Source organism: Dendrobates tinctorius, unplaced genomic scaffold, assembly GCF_039654945.1.
Source record: "Dendrobates tinctorius isolate UK_male_01 unplaced genomic scaffold, ASM3965494v1 ptg000066l, whole genome shotgun sequence".
Taxonomy (NCBI): Eukaryota; Metazoa; Chordata; class Amphibia; order Anura; family Dendrobatidae; genus Dendrobates; species Dendrobates tinctorius.
Genome location: NW_027361734.1, coordinates 1,266,217 through 1,280,209, shown reverse-complemented (window position 1 = coordinate 1,280,209; position 13,993 = coordinate 1,266,217). Strand labels below are relative to the sequence as shown.

At 45.3% G+C, this 13,993-nt stretch overlaps 1 protein-coding gene across 1 annotated transcript in view; it reads left to right on the top strand.

Annotated features, from left to right (window-relative positions):
- The window catches only part of LOC141095090 (uncharacterized), a 616,558-nt gene that overhangs the window by 511,017 nt on the left and 91,548 nt on the right, over positions 1-13,993 (top strand). Inside the window, exon 92 of the mRNA XM_073580971.1 lies at positions 13,505-13,621. Within this exon, the coding sequence (XP_073437072.1) occupies positions 13,505-13,621 (117 nt within the window). The remainder of the gene's footprint in view (positions 1-13,504; positions 13,622-13,993) is intronic.

Sequence of the window (13,993 nt, the reverse complement as noted above, 5' to 3'; positions counted from 1 at the left end):
GGGAGACCACAGGAAAGGATGTTGCAGTAGTCGAGGCGGGAGATGATGAGGGCTTGCACAAGCATTTTAGTAGACTGAGGGTTGAGGAAAGGACAGATTCTGGAAATATTTTTGAGCTGGAGGTGACAGGAGGTAGAAAGAGCTTGGATGTGCGGTTTGAAGGATAGGGCAGAGTCAAAGGTTACTCCGAGGCAGCGGACTTTCGGTACTGGGGAAAGTGTGATGTCATAAATTTTTATAGCTAGGTCGGGTATGGAAGATCTGAGAGATGGAGGAAAGATGATGAGTTCCGATTTGTCCACATTGCGCTTGAGGAAGCGAGAGGAGAAGAAGGAGGATATGGCTGATAGACACTCTGGGATTGTGGACAGCAGAGAGGTGACGTCTGGGCCAGAGAGGTAGATCTTGGTGTCATCAGCATAAAGGTGGTAGTGGAATCCATGGAACTTTATGAGTTGCCCCAGACCAAGTGTATAGATTGAGAAGTGTAGGGGGTCCTAGAACAGAGCCTTGGGGGACTCCAACAGAGAGAGGATGGGATGAGGAGGTGGTGTGGGAGTGGGAGACGCTGAATGTGCGATTGGAAAGGTATGAGGAGATCCAGGATAGAGAAAGGCCTTTGATGCCGAAGCATAAAGCCTTGTGCCATTTCAAAGGCCATGCTTTCTGTTAAGATTACGCAGGAGCATAATTACAGCTCCTGGTTTCAGCTTTAGTTCATGAGGAGGCAACCCAGTGAGATTCAAAGAGTTAAGAAACCATACAGGGTAATCTGTGAGAATCACACCCTCATCTTCCAATCAGTGCTGAGTGGAATTGCCTTAACTTCCATACCAATGATCCCTTTAAGAAGCCCTGGGGTCAGAACCACAGCGCTGAGTGGAACGGTCCTAACTTCCATACTGGGGATCCCTTTAAGAGAGGCCTGGGGTCAAAGCCAAAGCACTGGATGGATTTGCCCTAATTTCCATACCAATGATACCTTTAATAGAAGCTTGGGGTCAGAATCAGAGCACTGAGAGATTTGCCCTAACTTCCATACAGGAGATCCCTTTAAGAGAACCTGGGGTCAGAACCAGAACGCTGAGTGGAATTGCCCTAACTTCCATACCGGGAATCCCTTTAAGAGAGGCCTGGGGTCAGAACCAAAGCGCTGGATGGATTTACCATGACTTCCATACCAATGATCCCTTTAAGAGAGGCCTGGGGTCAGAACCAGGGTGCTTAGTGGAATTGCCCTAACTTCCATACCAATGATCCCTTTAAGAGACCCTGGGGTCAGAACCACAGCGCTGAGTGGAACGGTCCTAACTTCCATACCGGGGATCCCTTTAAGATGGAAGATGTGCCTATGGGATGGAGGATGTGTGATTGGTATATGGGCAGGGAGGGGGTGATTCATTTCTGTCATGTGCTCTCTGCTCCTTTCTGGGGGGCAGACAATGGCTGGGAGCTTATGTTCTCAGGGATGCTAGATTTCTCCCACCTGGTCAGAGTCTGCTGAGGTGTTGTCCTTGAGTGGGAAAACTGTTGCTCATAGCAACCAATCACAGCTCAGCTTCTTTTAAACAGCTCTGGTGAAATGAAAGATGCTTAGTGATTAGTCGCAAGGAAAACTGTTGCTCATAGCAACCAGTCACAGCTCAGCTTCTTTTAAACAGCTCTTGTGAAATGAAAGATGCTTCGTAATGAGCTGTGGATGACTCATTGTGCACAGACACACGGACACGTCCAAATTAGGTATATAGACACCGATTGTGATATGGGAAAAAACAATGTCAACAACTAAAAAGTGCATTTAACTCAAAAACAGTAGGTAATTTGCTGATGACACATTTACTTTTATCTCTTAATGATATGCCTTTTAATTGTGGCCATTAACCCCTTTACGATGGGGCCCTTTTTTTTTTTCATTTCCGTTTTTACCTCCCCCCTTTTTCCGAGAACCATAGCTTTTTTTATTTTATCTGTCCACATAGACATATGAGGGCTTGTTTTTTGTGGGATCAATTTTCAATTGGATTGAGATCAGGGCTTTGTGATGGCCACTCCAAAATATTGACTGTGTTATCCTTAAGTCCCTTTGATACCATTTTGGCAGTGCACATGTTGTGCCAATGGTGCGTTTTCTACCGCTGCGGAATCGCTTAGCGGTAAAAAACGCAGCATGTTCATTAATTTTTCGGAATCGCCCGCGATTCCGCATACCATCATTTATATGGGCAAAAACGCATGCCAAAACGTTTGACAATTGCGTCAAAAACGCATGTCAAAAAATGCATGCGTTTTCCCTGGCAAGGGCATGCGTTTCTGCTCAGGAAAAAATCGCTTGAAAAACGCAACGTGGGCACATAGCCTCAATTGGGATTTTGTGATCACTGGGCAATTTTTTGTGATTATCTTGAAATTGTAGCCAAGGATGAGCCAGCCTTGTGGAAGTCCACAATTTCTTCCTGATATCTTGTCTGATTTCTTGAGACTTTTCCATGATACTACACAAAGAAACAATGTGTTTCAGGTGTGCATTAAAATACAACCACAGGTGCGTCGCTAATTAACTCAGAAGCTTCCAAACACATGACATCATCATATGGGCAGTCCAAGATTGTTTAATGGCCTAGTAATCTTAGTGAATGTAAACTATTGACTTTGCAGTAAGTAATAACAATGCATTAGAACATTCTCCCTTTCTCATTATTCTGGCATTTGGCAAATATTAATAATTATGGTAATTCTAATTGACCTAAAGCAGAAAAGGTTTATTCTGATTGCATGTCAGGTATTGAAAAAAACATGCATATGTGTCTTTTTATATAGTGTATGTAAACTTCTGGATTCAACTGTAGGTGCCTCAAGGTCCATTTAAATTTGAATAGGTCCCTACAGAAACAGGTTTTGTAAATTTCTTGATAAAAATTAGAAATTACTGATAAACATTTAACCTTTCTAACTTCCTAGCAAAATAAAATATATGTCTAAAATATGATGCAGATGTAAAGTAGACATATGGGAAATGTTAATTATTTTATACAGCAAGACTAACTGGCTTAAGGATATAAAAAAAACTAAAGTTTGAAAATTGCTAACTTTTAAAAATGTTGCCAAAATTCTGATATTTTCGCAAAAAAAATTTAACACATATCGACTTAAATTTACCACTAACATAAAGTACAATGCATTACAAAAAAAATCTCGTAATCACTGTAATATGTTGAAACATTCCAGAGTTATTAAACCATAAAGAGACACTGGTCAGATTTCATAGAATCATAGAATGGTAGAGTTGGAAGGGACCTCCTGGGTCATCTGGTCCAACCTCCTGCTCAAAGCAGAATTCACTAAATCATCCCAGAAAGATGTCTGTCCAACCAAGTTTGAAGACTTCCATGGAAGGAGAACTCACCACCTCTCATGACAGCCTGTTCACCTTAACTCAAAAAGCTTTTTCTAATATCTAATCTGTGTCTCCTCCCATTCAGTTTCAACCCATTGCTTCTAGTCTTTCCTTGTGCAAATGAGAATAAAGATGATCCTTCTACAATGTGACAGTCCCGAAACACGAAACCCAATGTAAGTCAATGGGGAATAAAAGTCGGCAGTGAGAGGAGGACAGGAAACACACCTACAGTGCTCATTTGAATGCCAAAAGCATCAATTCTTCTTACTTAAGCTGGTCAACCTTAATTAATTTCATAATACAAGTTACGCACTGAAAAATGGGGGTTATTTGACTAAAGTTGTGGGGGGTAGGGCTGGCTCCTGGTTTTCATGTGCCCTGGGCGAAAGAGCGCCCCTTTAACACATACCACAACTCATCATGCTCCGATACGGCACAGAAATAGCGGTATAGTACAATGAAAAATACTTCACTTTTTACATCTCATGACGAGGCCCATCTATTTCTCCATACAGAATCATGGTTCCATATAATGTTTGAAACAGTATATGATGAGCTCCACATAATGCTACAGTATATGTTGGCCCCCATGGATGAAGCTCCACTGTCTTATGGGCCCAAATAATGCTCCAAACATAATGGGCCCCATTTCTAATGCTCTAGTGTATAATGGGCCCTGTAAATGCTGCTCCAGTGTCTGATGTCCACCTTTGGAATGTTCCAGTGTATGGTGGGCCCCATCTATCATTCTCCAGAGTATAGTGCTCCCCAAAAATTGCTGTCCCAACATTGAAAACAAATAAGTCTCCTCGCTAGGGAATCCCTGTACTAGTCTGGACTCCTCGTCGTCCCCATCTTCCATCTCACTGCACAGTATTTCAACCTTGCAAGTGCTGTGATCCTGAGCAAGCAGGGGGGGCCCACTCGTTGGCAACGGCACTGGCACAGGGCCCCTGATAGTACGGTGGTGTGTCTGATGGCGGGTGGGCCGAACCTGCACTTTCATCTGCAGCTTCCTCTTTGTCACTGTGTAAGATGGAACTGTATATGGGAAGGGTAACCTGAGTTTCATCAGGGTCAGATTCAGGCCGGGTAGCGTGCGAGGGGAATGTAGTGGTCTGGGTCAATGTACCAGCAGATTCATCGAGCAGTGGCTGGGCATCAGTGCACTTGTGTCGCCCCCAGGAGTACGGTCGCCACAGTGGCATTACCTTCCTCCTAGGGAGTGTGATGTCATGCTTGGGAGCAACGAAGGATCTCTAGCAGGTTAACTGATTGGGCGGCGTTATTCCCACGAGTCATGACCCTCCAAACAGCGTTCATGAAGGCAAAGTGTTTGTTTTACGTGGGCAGTATGGTTGCAAAGCTGAACCTTAAAGGAATGTCCAGAAGGGCACCACCAGGAGTGGAGCCTACGGCGTAATTTGACTCAACACGGGCAACCTCAACCATGCCAGCTACAGAACAGATGCACACATTGCAAGCTTAATTCCGTTAACGAATGAGACTCCGTCATGCCCCGCGGTCCGAGTCCGGCTTACTAGAGGGACACGTGAGGCTCTGGCACATGAGATTGGCCAATAACTGGTGTGTCATGCCCTTACATGTCCGTGGCTGCATGTGCGCTACACTGAAAAGGCCAGCGTTTGTCGCTTACAGGTGCAGATAACCCGCTGAACAACGTTAGTGATGGGGATAACTGATTACAATTATTACTCGCGAACGATGATTTCCCAGTAAGTGCAGGTCAACCGCAGTTCCGGAATTAGGCCTAACTGTCTTTCCTGAAAAAATGAAAAACTTACGTGTGCAAACCACAGGTGCTGTAGCTTGCTTAACAGCTCGCCAGCCGTTCTCACGCCCAGTATGTATTACACGTGATTGCACAAAGGTGAGAAAGGGTACCGTATCCCCGGATAACATGTATGGATAGCGTACACATTCAAAAGATATGTCTATACATCAGGAGGCAGGCTCAGACGGTGTTAGGCCCAGTATGGCTTGCACGTGATTGCACAAAAGTGAGAAAGGGTACCGTATCCCCGGATAACATGTATGGATAGCGTACACATTCAAAAGATATGTCTATACATCAGGAGGCAGGCTCAGACGGTGTTAGGCCCAGTATGGCTTGCACGTGATTGCACAAAGGTGAGAAAGGGTACCGTATCCCCGGATAACATGTATGGATAGCGTACTCATTCAAAAGATATGTCTATACATCAGGAGGCAGGCTCAGACGGTGTCAGGCACAGTATGGATTTGACGGCCCAGACTACACACCGGAGGAGCAGGGAGAGGTAAAGATTGCAAATGCTGGGGCCCTGCCCAAGCAACGGGGGCCCACTTGTGGGCGTCGGTATTGGCACTGGGCCCCTCATAGTATGGCAGGTGTGCACCACCACCGTCAGAGACACTTGATTGCACTATGAGGGACCCTGTGCCAGTGCCCGCGCCCAAGAGTCGGCCTACCCACCTATCCAGGGCAACGGCACTCGCACGGTGTTGTGCGCTAGGTGGTGACCCCGGCCATGGGGGGGGAGACAGCACAGTTAGGGAGTTTTAGAAAGTGGCATATGTTGATGTTGGACATTCAGCTGATGCAAAAGGCGAAATAGGTCAAGTCCCAGGAAGAGGTGGACCAAAGCAAGCCATTTTTCTGTCACCCTATGTGTCATCAGGGGAAGGTGGGACAAAATCCTTGGAAACCCATGCATGGTTCATTTTAATGAAGGTTAGATCATCCACATTTTGGGTTGACAGACGGGTCCTTTTTTCTGTCAGGATTGATCCAGCTGCACTGAAGACTCTTTCCGATAGCACACTTGCAGCTGGGCAAGCGAGCTCCTGTAAGGCATATTGTGCCAATTCAGGCCAGGTGTCCAGTTTAGCGGCCCAATAGTCAAAGGGGAATGACCTGTGTGGGAGAACATCGATATGGGAGGAAAAGTAGTTTGTAACCATAGTTGACAACTGCTGTCTCCTGTCACTTTCCATCGATGCTGTATTACCAGTTGTGTGAGCGGTACTTGAAAAATCAGTCCACAACATTGTCATGAAACCCCTGTCTCCAACGCCACTTCTGCTGTGTGCACCATGAACACCTCTGCCAAGCTGCCCCCGGCCCGTACGGCTCGTGTGAGAACCATCACCGCTGCTGTGTGCTGGGAATGCCTCAAGCAACCGATTTACCAGAGTTGCTTGTTTATTAGCCAATATTAGGTCAAGGTTCTCCTGTGGCATGATGTTTTGTAATTTGCCTTTATAGCGTGGATCCAGGATGCTGGCCAACCAGTAGTCGTCATCGTTCATCATTTTGGCAATGCGGGGGTCCCTTTTTAGGATCCGCAAGGCATAATCTGACATGTGGGCCAATGTTCCCGGTGTCAATGATGCACTGCGAGTGCTGGTTAAAGGAGCACTTTCTGGCAAATCCACATCCCTCCAGTCACGCACAAACCCTGTACCAGACCTGTACCAGGCCACGCCAACATTTTCACTTGCCCCACGAGATGCATTCTCCTCCCCTAAGTAATCATCCCCATCATCATCCTCCTCCTCCTCTTCTTCCTCCAACTCGTCCAGGAGAGGTCCCTGAGCAGACAATGGCTGAATGTCATCAAGGATTCCCTCCACCTCTTCCTCCTCGTCAACATTGGCTGCAGACGCCTGCTCCTTAAGGTGCGTCAAAGTTTGCATGAGCAGAGCGCATAAGTGGGATGCTCATGCTTAGGATGGCGTCGTCTGCGCTTACCAGCCGTGTGCATTGCTCAAAACACTGAAGGACTTTACAGAGGTCTTTCAGCTTCGACCACTGCACACCTGTCAACTCCATGTCTGCTCTCAAAGTGCCTGACCATGTATCCTCCCACAAATGCATTATGGCCTGCCTCTGCTCGCACAGCCGCTCCACCATGTGCAGGGTGGAGTTCCACCTTGTTGCAATGTCGATAATGAGGCGGTGGTTGGGAAGGTGGAGCAATCGCTGCAGCTTCTGCATACGAACGGAGTGTACAGGCGACCGGCGGATGTGCGCGCACAGTCTTCGCACCTTATGGAGCAGGGCTGTTAACTCCGGATAATTTTTGAGGAAGCACTGCACCACCAGGTTCAAGGTGTGAGCCAAGCAAGGTATGTGGCTGAGTTTTGAAAGGGCTATGGCTGCCACAAAATTACGGCCGTTATCACTAACTACCTTGCCTGCCTCAAGATGTACACTGCCCAGCCATGACTCAGTTTGTCGCTTCAAGTACTCGGCCAGCACCTCGGCGGTGTGTCTGTCGCCCAAACACATCATCTGCAACACAGCCTGCTGACGCTTTCCACTAGCTGCTCGATAGGGGGACACCTCGTGTGCAACAGTGGCAGCTGCAGATGGAGTGCTCGTACGACTGCGCTCTGTGGACGAGCTTTCGCTTCTGGAGGAGGAGGAGGGTGGAACGCCTACAGCCAACTGTTTCCTATACCGTGGGCTAGGCAGCACTGTCCCACCACCGCCCCCTGTGGACCCTGCATCCACCACATTAACCCAGTGCGCAGTGATGGACACGTAACGGCCCTGGCCATGCCGACTGGACCATGCATCAGTTGTGAGGTGCACCTTTCCGCTCACTGACTGCTTGAGTGCATGGACAATGCGGTCTTTCACATGATGGTGGTGGGCTGGGATGGCTTTGCGAGAGAAGAAGTGGTGACTGGGTAGGTCATAGCGTGGTACTGCATAGGCCATGAGTTCGCGGAAAGCTGCGCTTTCCACCAACCGATAGGGCATCATCTCAAACGAGATTAGTTTGGCAATGTGGGCGTTCAAACCCAGTGTACGCGGATGAGAGACTGAGTACTTTCTTGACCTACTCATAGTCTCTGGGAGGGTGAGCTGGACTTGAGAGCTGCATATGGTGGAAGTAGCGGTGGACAGGGCAGACAGAGAGAGGGTTGATGATGGTGATGGAGTTGGTGTTCTTTCTGATGGCCTAGATTCAGTATTTCGTTGATATAACAGTGGGATTCCCTGACTGCTGTGGCCTTGCAACGACACCTCAACATTTGCTGCTGTGCTAACCGGTGGGCTTACAGTGGGGGAAACAATGTAGCGTTGCTGACTACCTTCTTTGTGATCAGTTGCACATGTGGCACTTGAGGTTTGGTGTTGTGTCCACGCTTGCAAGTGCATGCTGGTTAAATGTCTAAGCATGCAACTGGTATTCAAATTTTTCAGATTTTTCCCTCGGCTAAAGGTCTTTGCGCACTTCTTACAGATAACCTTGGCCTGATCATGAGGATTTTGTTCAAAAAACTGCCACACTGCACTCTTCCTACTTTGGCAGACATTTTGCGGCCTAGCACGCTGTGATCTTTTGACCCTCTGGACAAGCTGTCCAGCAACTCTTTTGATTTTTGGAACCTGTCTTTAGAGTGCTCCGGGCCTGCCAGATAACAGCTGTTGCGATGTCGATGTCTGCTGTGGATGCTCCTCATCTGAGCTATTGGAAGCAGCACCCTCTTCCCCCAATGGATGCCAATCTGGGTCAACAACTGGGTCATCCATCACCTCCTCTTCAATGTCATGTGCACCTTCCTCTGTGTCACCGTGTATGGTGGTATAGTGTGCGGGAAGGGGCACCTGAGTCTCATCAGGGTCAGAATCTGGCTCTGTACACTGCGAGGACAATGTAGTGCTCTGAGTGAATGTACCAGCAGAATCATCCATCAGCGGCTGTGCATCAGTGCACTCCATGTCCGATTCATCTTGGCCTGGGTAATTCACCATTTCACTTGATAATCCAGGCATGGTATGTGAAAACAGCTCCATGGAGTAATCAGTAGTATGGCCTGCGTCATCCTTCAATCTTGGTTGGGGTGAAGGACACAAGGAAAGGTGTGGTTCATGAACATGAGCCTCCAATGACGACTCAGTGCTTTTACTTTTTACAACTTCAGAAGAGGAGGCGATAGAGCTGGAGGCTGTCAGCAATGTAAGACAAAACTTTTTCCTGATGCTCTGGCGTTAAAAGCGGTTTGCCAACTCCTAGAAAACTAAGCCTTCGAAGCCTTATGGAGCCAGACGATGACGCAGGCTCAACACCTCCTGCATTCGGTCCTATTTTGCTTTTGCCACTACCATCAGATCCACCACCAACACCATCATTACCAGCTGCCAACCCCCGCCCAATTCCACGGCCTCTTCCACCAGCCTTCCTCATTTTTGGTAGAAATGTAGACAAAATCCAACAAACTATATAGTAATGTAAAACAAGGTACAAGGTGTCTATAGGACAGGGGAGATTTAGATTTTCTGCACACACTTGTGGACACTGGACACTTGGATTGTGTGAGGCCCACTGAATATCAGAGCGCTATGTCACAGGCTCGATGCAACAGGTGTGAAAAAAGTGACTACAGGATAAGGGAGATTTTGAATTTCTGCAGACACTTGTGGACACTGGACACTTGGATTGTGTGAGGCCCACTGAATATCAGAGCGCTATGTCACAGGCTCGATGGCACAGGTGTGAAAAAAGTGACTACAGGATAAGGGAGATTTTGAATTTCTGCAGACACTTGTGGACACTGGACACTTGGATTGTGTGAGGCCCACTGAATATCAGAGCGCTATGTCACAGGCTCGATGGCACAGGTGTGAAAAAAGTGACTACATGATAAGGGAGATTTTGAATTTCTGCAGACATTTGTGGACACTGGACACTTTTGGATTGTGTGAGGCCCACTGAATATCAGAGCGCTATGTCACAGGCTCGATGGCACAGGTGTGAAAAAAGTGATTTGTAGAATTGGGCAGAATAGGAATCTCCCTAGAGTGTAGGTCTGTAAGAACGGAACAAGTCCTCCACTTATCCTTCCACAGTGACACACAGATAGCTTCACTGTGGCTGTGATAACAGCCGTTACACGGTACTGTGTGAGGAGCGTACACCACTGTATGGTGTGAATAAATGCACACTCAGTACCTCAGCAGGACAAAAAAAAAATTGGGATTGCTTTTAAAAAAGCAGTTTGCAGAGCAGTGGGGAAACAGCAATGCAGCTGTCAGGAAGCCTTAGAAGGCAGCCTAACAACCAACACCGCTGATCCACCGCAATATAGCCTCCCCTTGCACTGCACACACAGTGACTGGTGTGTTGCACAGGCAAAATCGCTAGCAGCAGAAGCAGTTTTTTTTTCTTCTTCCCTGCCTAACGCTCTCCCTACAGAATCAGCAACCTCTCCCTATGCTAAGATCGGCAGAAGTAAGATGGCGGTTGGCGTGCACGCCCTTTTATAACCCCTGTGACGCCCACCAAAGCAAGCCAATCACTTGCATGCCCTTCTGAAAGATGGTGGTGACCCCTGCCTATGTCATCACGTTGCCCACAGTGTCCGTGGATCCTGATTGGCTGAAAAAGAGCGCAAAACAAACTTTTGAAACGCGACTTTGGCACGTAAGTCGCCGACCTCGTGGCTGACCTCATCCTAGGGTCGGGTTTCGTTTCATGAAACCCGACTTTGCCAAAAGTCGGCGACTTTTGAAATTTTTCGACCCGTTTCGCTCAACTCTACTCATAGGACATGGTTTGTAGACCAGTCACCATACTGGTAGCTCTTCTCAGAACTTGCTCCAGTTTGTTGATGTCTTTTATAAAATGTGGTGCCCAAAACTGGACACAGTATTTCAGATGAGGTTTGACCAAAGAGGACTAGAGGGCAATAATGACTTCACGTGATCTTGACTGTATGCTTCTGTTAATACATCCCAGAATTGCATTTGCCTTTTTTGCTGCTGCATCACTCTCTTAACTCATGTTCAGTTTATGATCAATTAGTATACCCAAGTCTTTTTCACATGTACTGTTGCTTAGCCCTATTCCTCCCATTCTGTATATGCTTTTTCATTTTTATTGCCCAGATGTAGTATTTTGCATTTTTTCCTGTTAAAAACCACTCTATTAGTTGCTGCCCGCTGCTTCAGTTTATTAATACCTTTTTGAATCCTCTCTATCTCTTCTCTAATATTATCTAACCCTCCTAGCTTTGTGTTGTCAGCTAATTTAATCAGTTTACCCTCAATTCCTTCATCTAAATCAATGATATAGATGTTGAACAATGCAGGACCCAGGACAGAGCCCTGTGGTACCCCACTTGAGACATTCTTCCAACTGGATGTGAAGCCATTTATGAACACTCTTTGGGTCTGATCATTAAGCCAGTTATGAATCCACCTAACAGTTGCCTTGTCCATTCCATACTTAGTCATTTTTTCAATAAGGATGGTGTGACATACTTTGTCAAATGCTTTGCTGAAGTCAAGATATACTATATCTACAGCATTTCCCTGATCCACCCAGTCAGTGATTCTGTCATAGAAGGAAATTAAGTTAGTCTGACATGACTTATTAGTTACAAACCCATGCTGACTCTTGATAATCTCTTATCCAGGTACTTACATACATGTTGCTTAATAATTTGTTCAAAGATTTTTCCTGGTATAGAAGTCATACTCACCGGCCTACAGTTCCCTGGGTCCACCTTCTTCCCCTTTTTGAAGATAGGAACAACATTTGCTCTTTTCCAGTCTTCTGGGACTTCTCCTGTTCTCCAAGAATTTTCAAAGATTATGGAAAGTGGTTCAAAAGTTTCTTTTGCTATCTCCTTCAGTACTCTGGGGTATAATTCATCTGGATCAGGTGACTTCAATTCATTTATGTTAGCTAAGTGTTTCCACACTATCTTTCTGTTTTTAGATATCCTGGATTCTTCTATTCCATTAATAGGACAGTGAATATCAGTTGATGTTACATTTCCTTTCTGAGAGAAAACAGATGCAAAACAGGGATTTAAAAGTTCAGCCTTCTCAACATCTTTTCTTACCATTTCCTCATTTTCATCCTGTAAAAATCCTATAGCATCTTTGGCTTTTCTTTCACTTTTGACATATGCCCAAAATCCTTTTTTATTGCTTTTGATGTGTCTTGCAAGCCTTAATTCATTGTCAGCTTTTGATATTCAAATTCGTGCCCTGCAGATCCTGCAAGCAGCAATATATTCTTCTTTAGATATGCCTCCCTCATTCCATTTGATAAACATTTATTTCTTCCTTTTTAGCATGTGTTTAAGTTCTGTGTTCATCCATCCTGGTTTCCTTAAATACTTCGTATTCTTCCCTCTTTCAAAAACTTGGCTTGGGTTTTAACTCAAAATTTGCTCTGTCATTAAGAGGTTAAGGTTATGTATACAGATTAAAAGGGTTGTCCACTTTTAAGGCAACCCCTTATTCAACTAAATGTTTGACGCCGATAAAATAAAAAAACTATCTTCACCTCCTGTGCTGGCACAGCTCCCGCAGTCGCTCTCCCCAGGGCTCTTGTGCGCTGTTGTGACATGTGACCCTGGTGCCCAATCACTGCTGACGTGACTGTCACCACCTATGTACAGATTGAACATTAAGAGGTAGTCAGGGATCAGCTGCAGCCATGACTTCCTCTTCAGTGACACCAGCACTGATTGGGTATTTGGGTCACGTGTCACAACAGTGCACTGAAGTCCCAGGGAGAGCTAGTGCTGACACCACGGAAATGGCATTGGCACAGGAGGTGAGTATAGGCATTTTTATTTTATTGGGTCCACACATTTAGTTCAAGAAGGGGTTGTCCTAGTAGTGGACAACCCCTTTAAGCATTTGCTGCAGAAATTTCTACACCGTCTTTGCATTTCTTGGCAGGAAAATCGCAGCGTAAAAGGAGCATGTTTTTGCCTCATTTTTTATACCTTTTTAAATGGGGGTTTTTCACTGATTTTTGTGGAAGATTTTTTTCCCAATATATATGAAATCTGCAAAAATGCTGAAGAATTGACTTTCTGAAGATTTAAATCTGCAGTAAATCTACAAGTAAAAAAATAAGCAATGCGTGCATGATACTTCAGGAATCCCATTCACTTTTCTGGAATTAGGAAATACTTCATGCTTTGTGACAAAACTGCGCAGAAAAGATGCGACAAAAACACAACATGTGCACATATCCTTAGTTTACCTGTGAGAAAATAAATATTGGAGTCATTGTTAGTTTGTTACATATTAACTTACAATATAAAATAAATTCCATGATTTTATAGGGCAGCAAAGGATCTCCTGGACTAAGCGGCTTCAGGGGACCCATTGGGCACCCTGGACAGATTGGTGCTCTTGGGCCACAAGGACCTACAGGATCAAGAGGAGATACAGGATTAAAGGTAAGATAATTCTAATGGACTAAAAAATTTTCACTGAATTACAATTTTAAAGTTTCCATATCCTACAGTAGTTATTCATAAGGACTTGGGTGGTGTATACTCCAATCAAGATTTAGCATTGTAATTTGAAAATGACACAAAAATACACAAATAAACTGACCAAAACAATAAAATCAAAGTACAAAAAAATAAGATCTTTGGAGGAGATTTAAAGAAAAAAAAACATGCCCTAAAATCACACAGAAGGCATCTAACATTAACACAGATAGAAATTCATATTTTTCTGCTCACTGAGCGTAAACCTTGAAAAAAATAACACAATAAAAAAAGAACATGGCTAAAATGATTAAACATGTATTCAGAGGGACATTT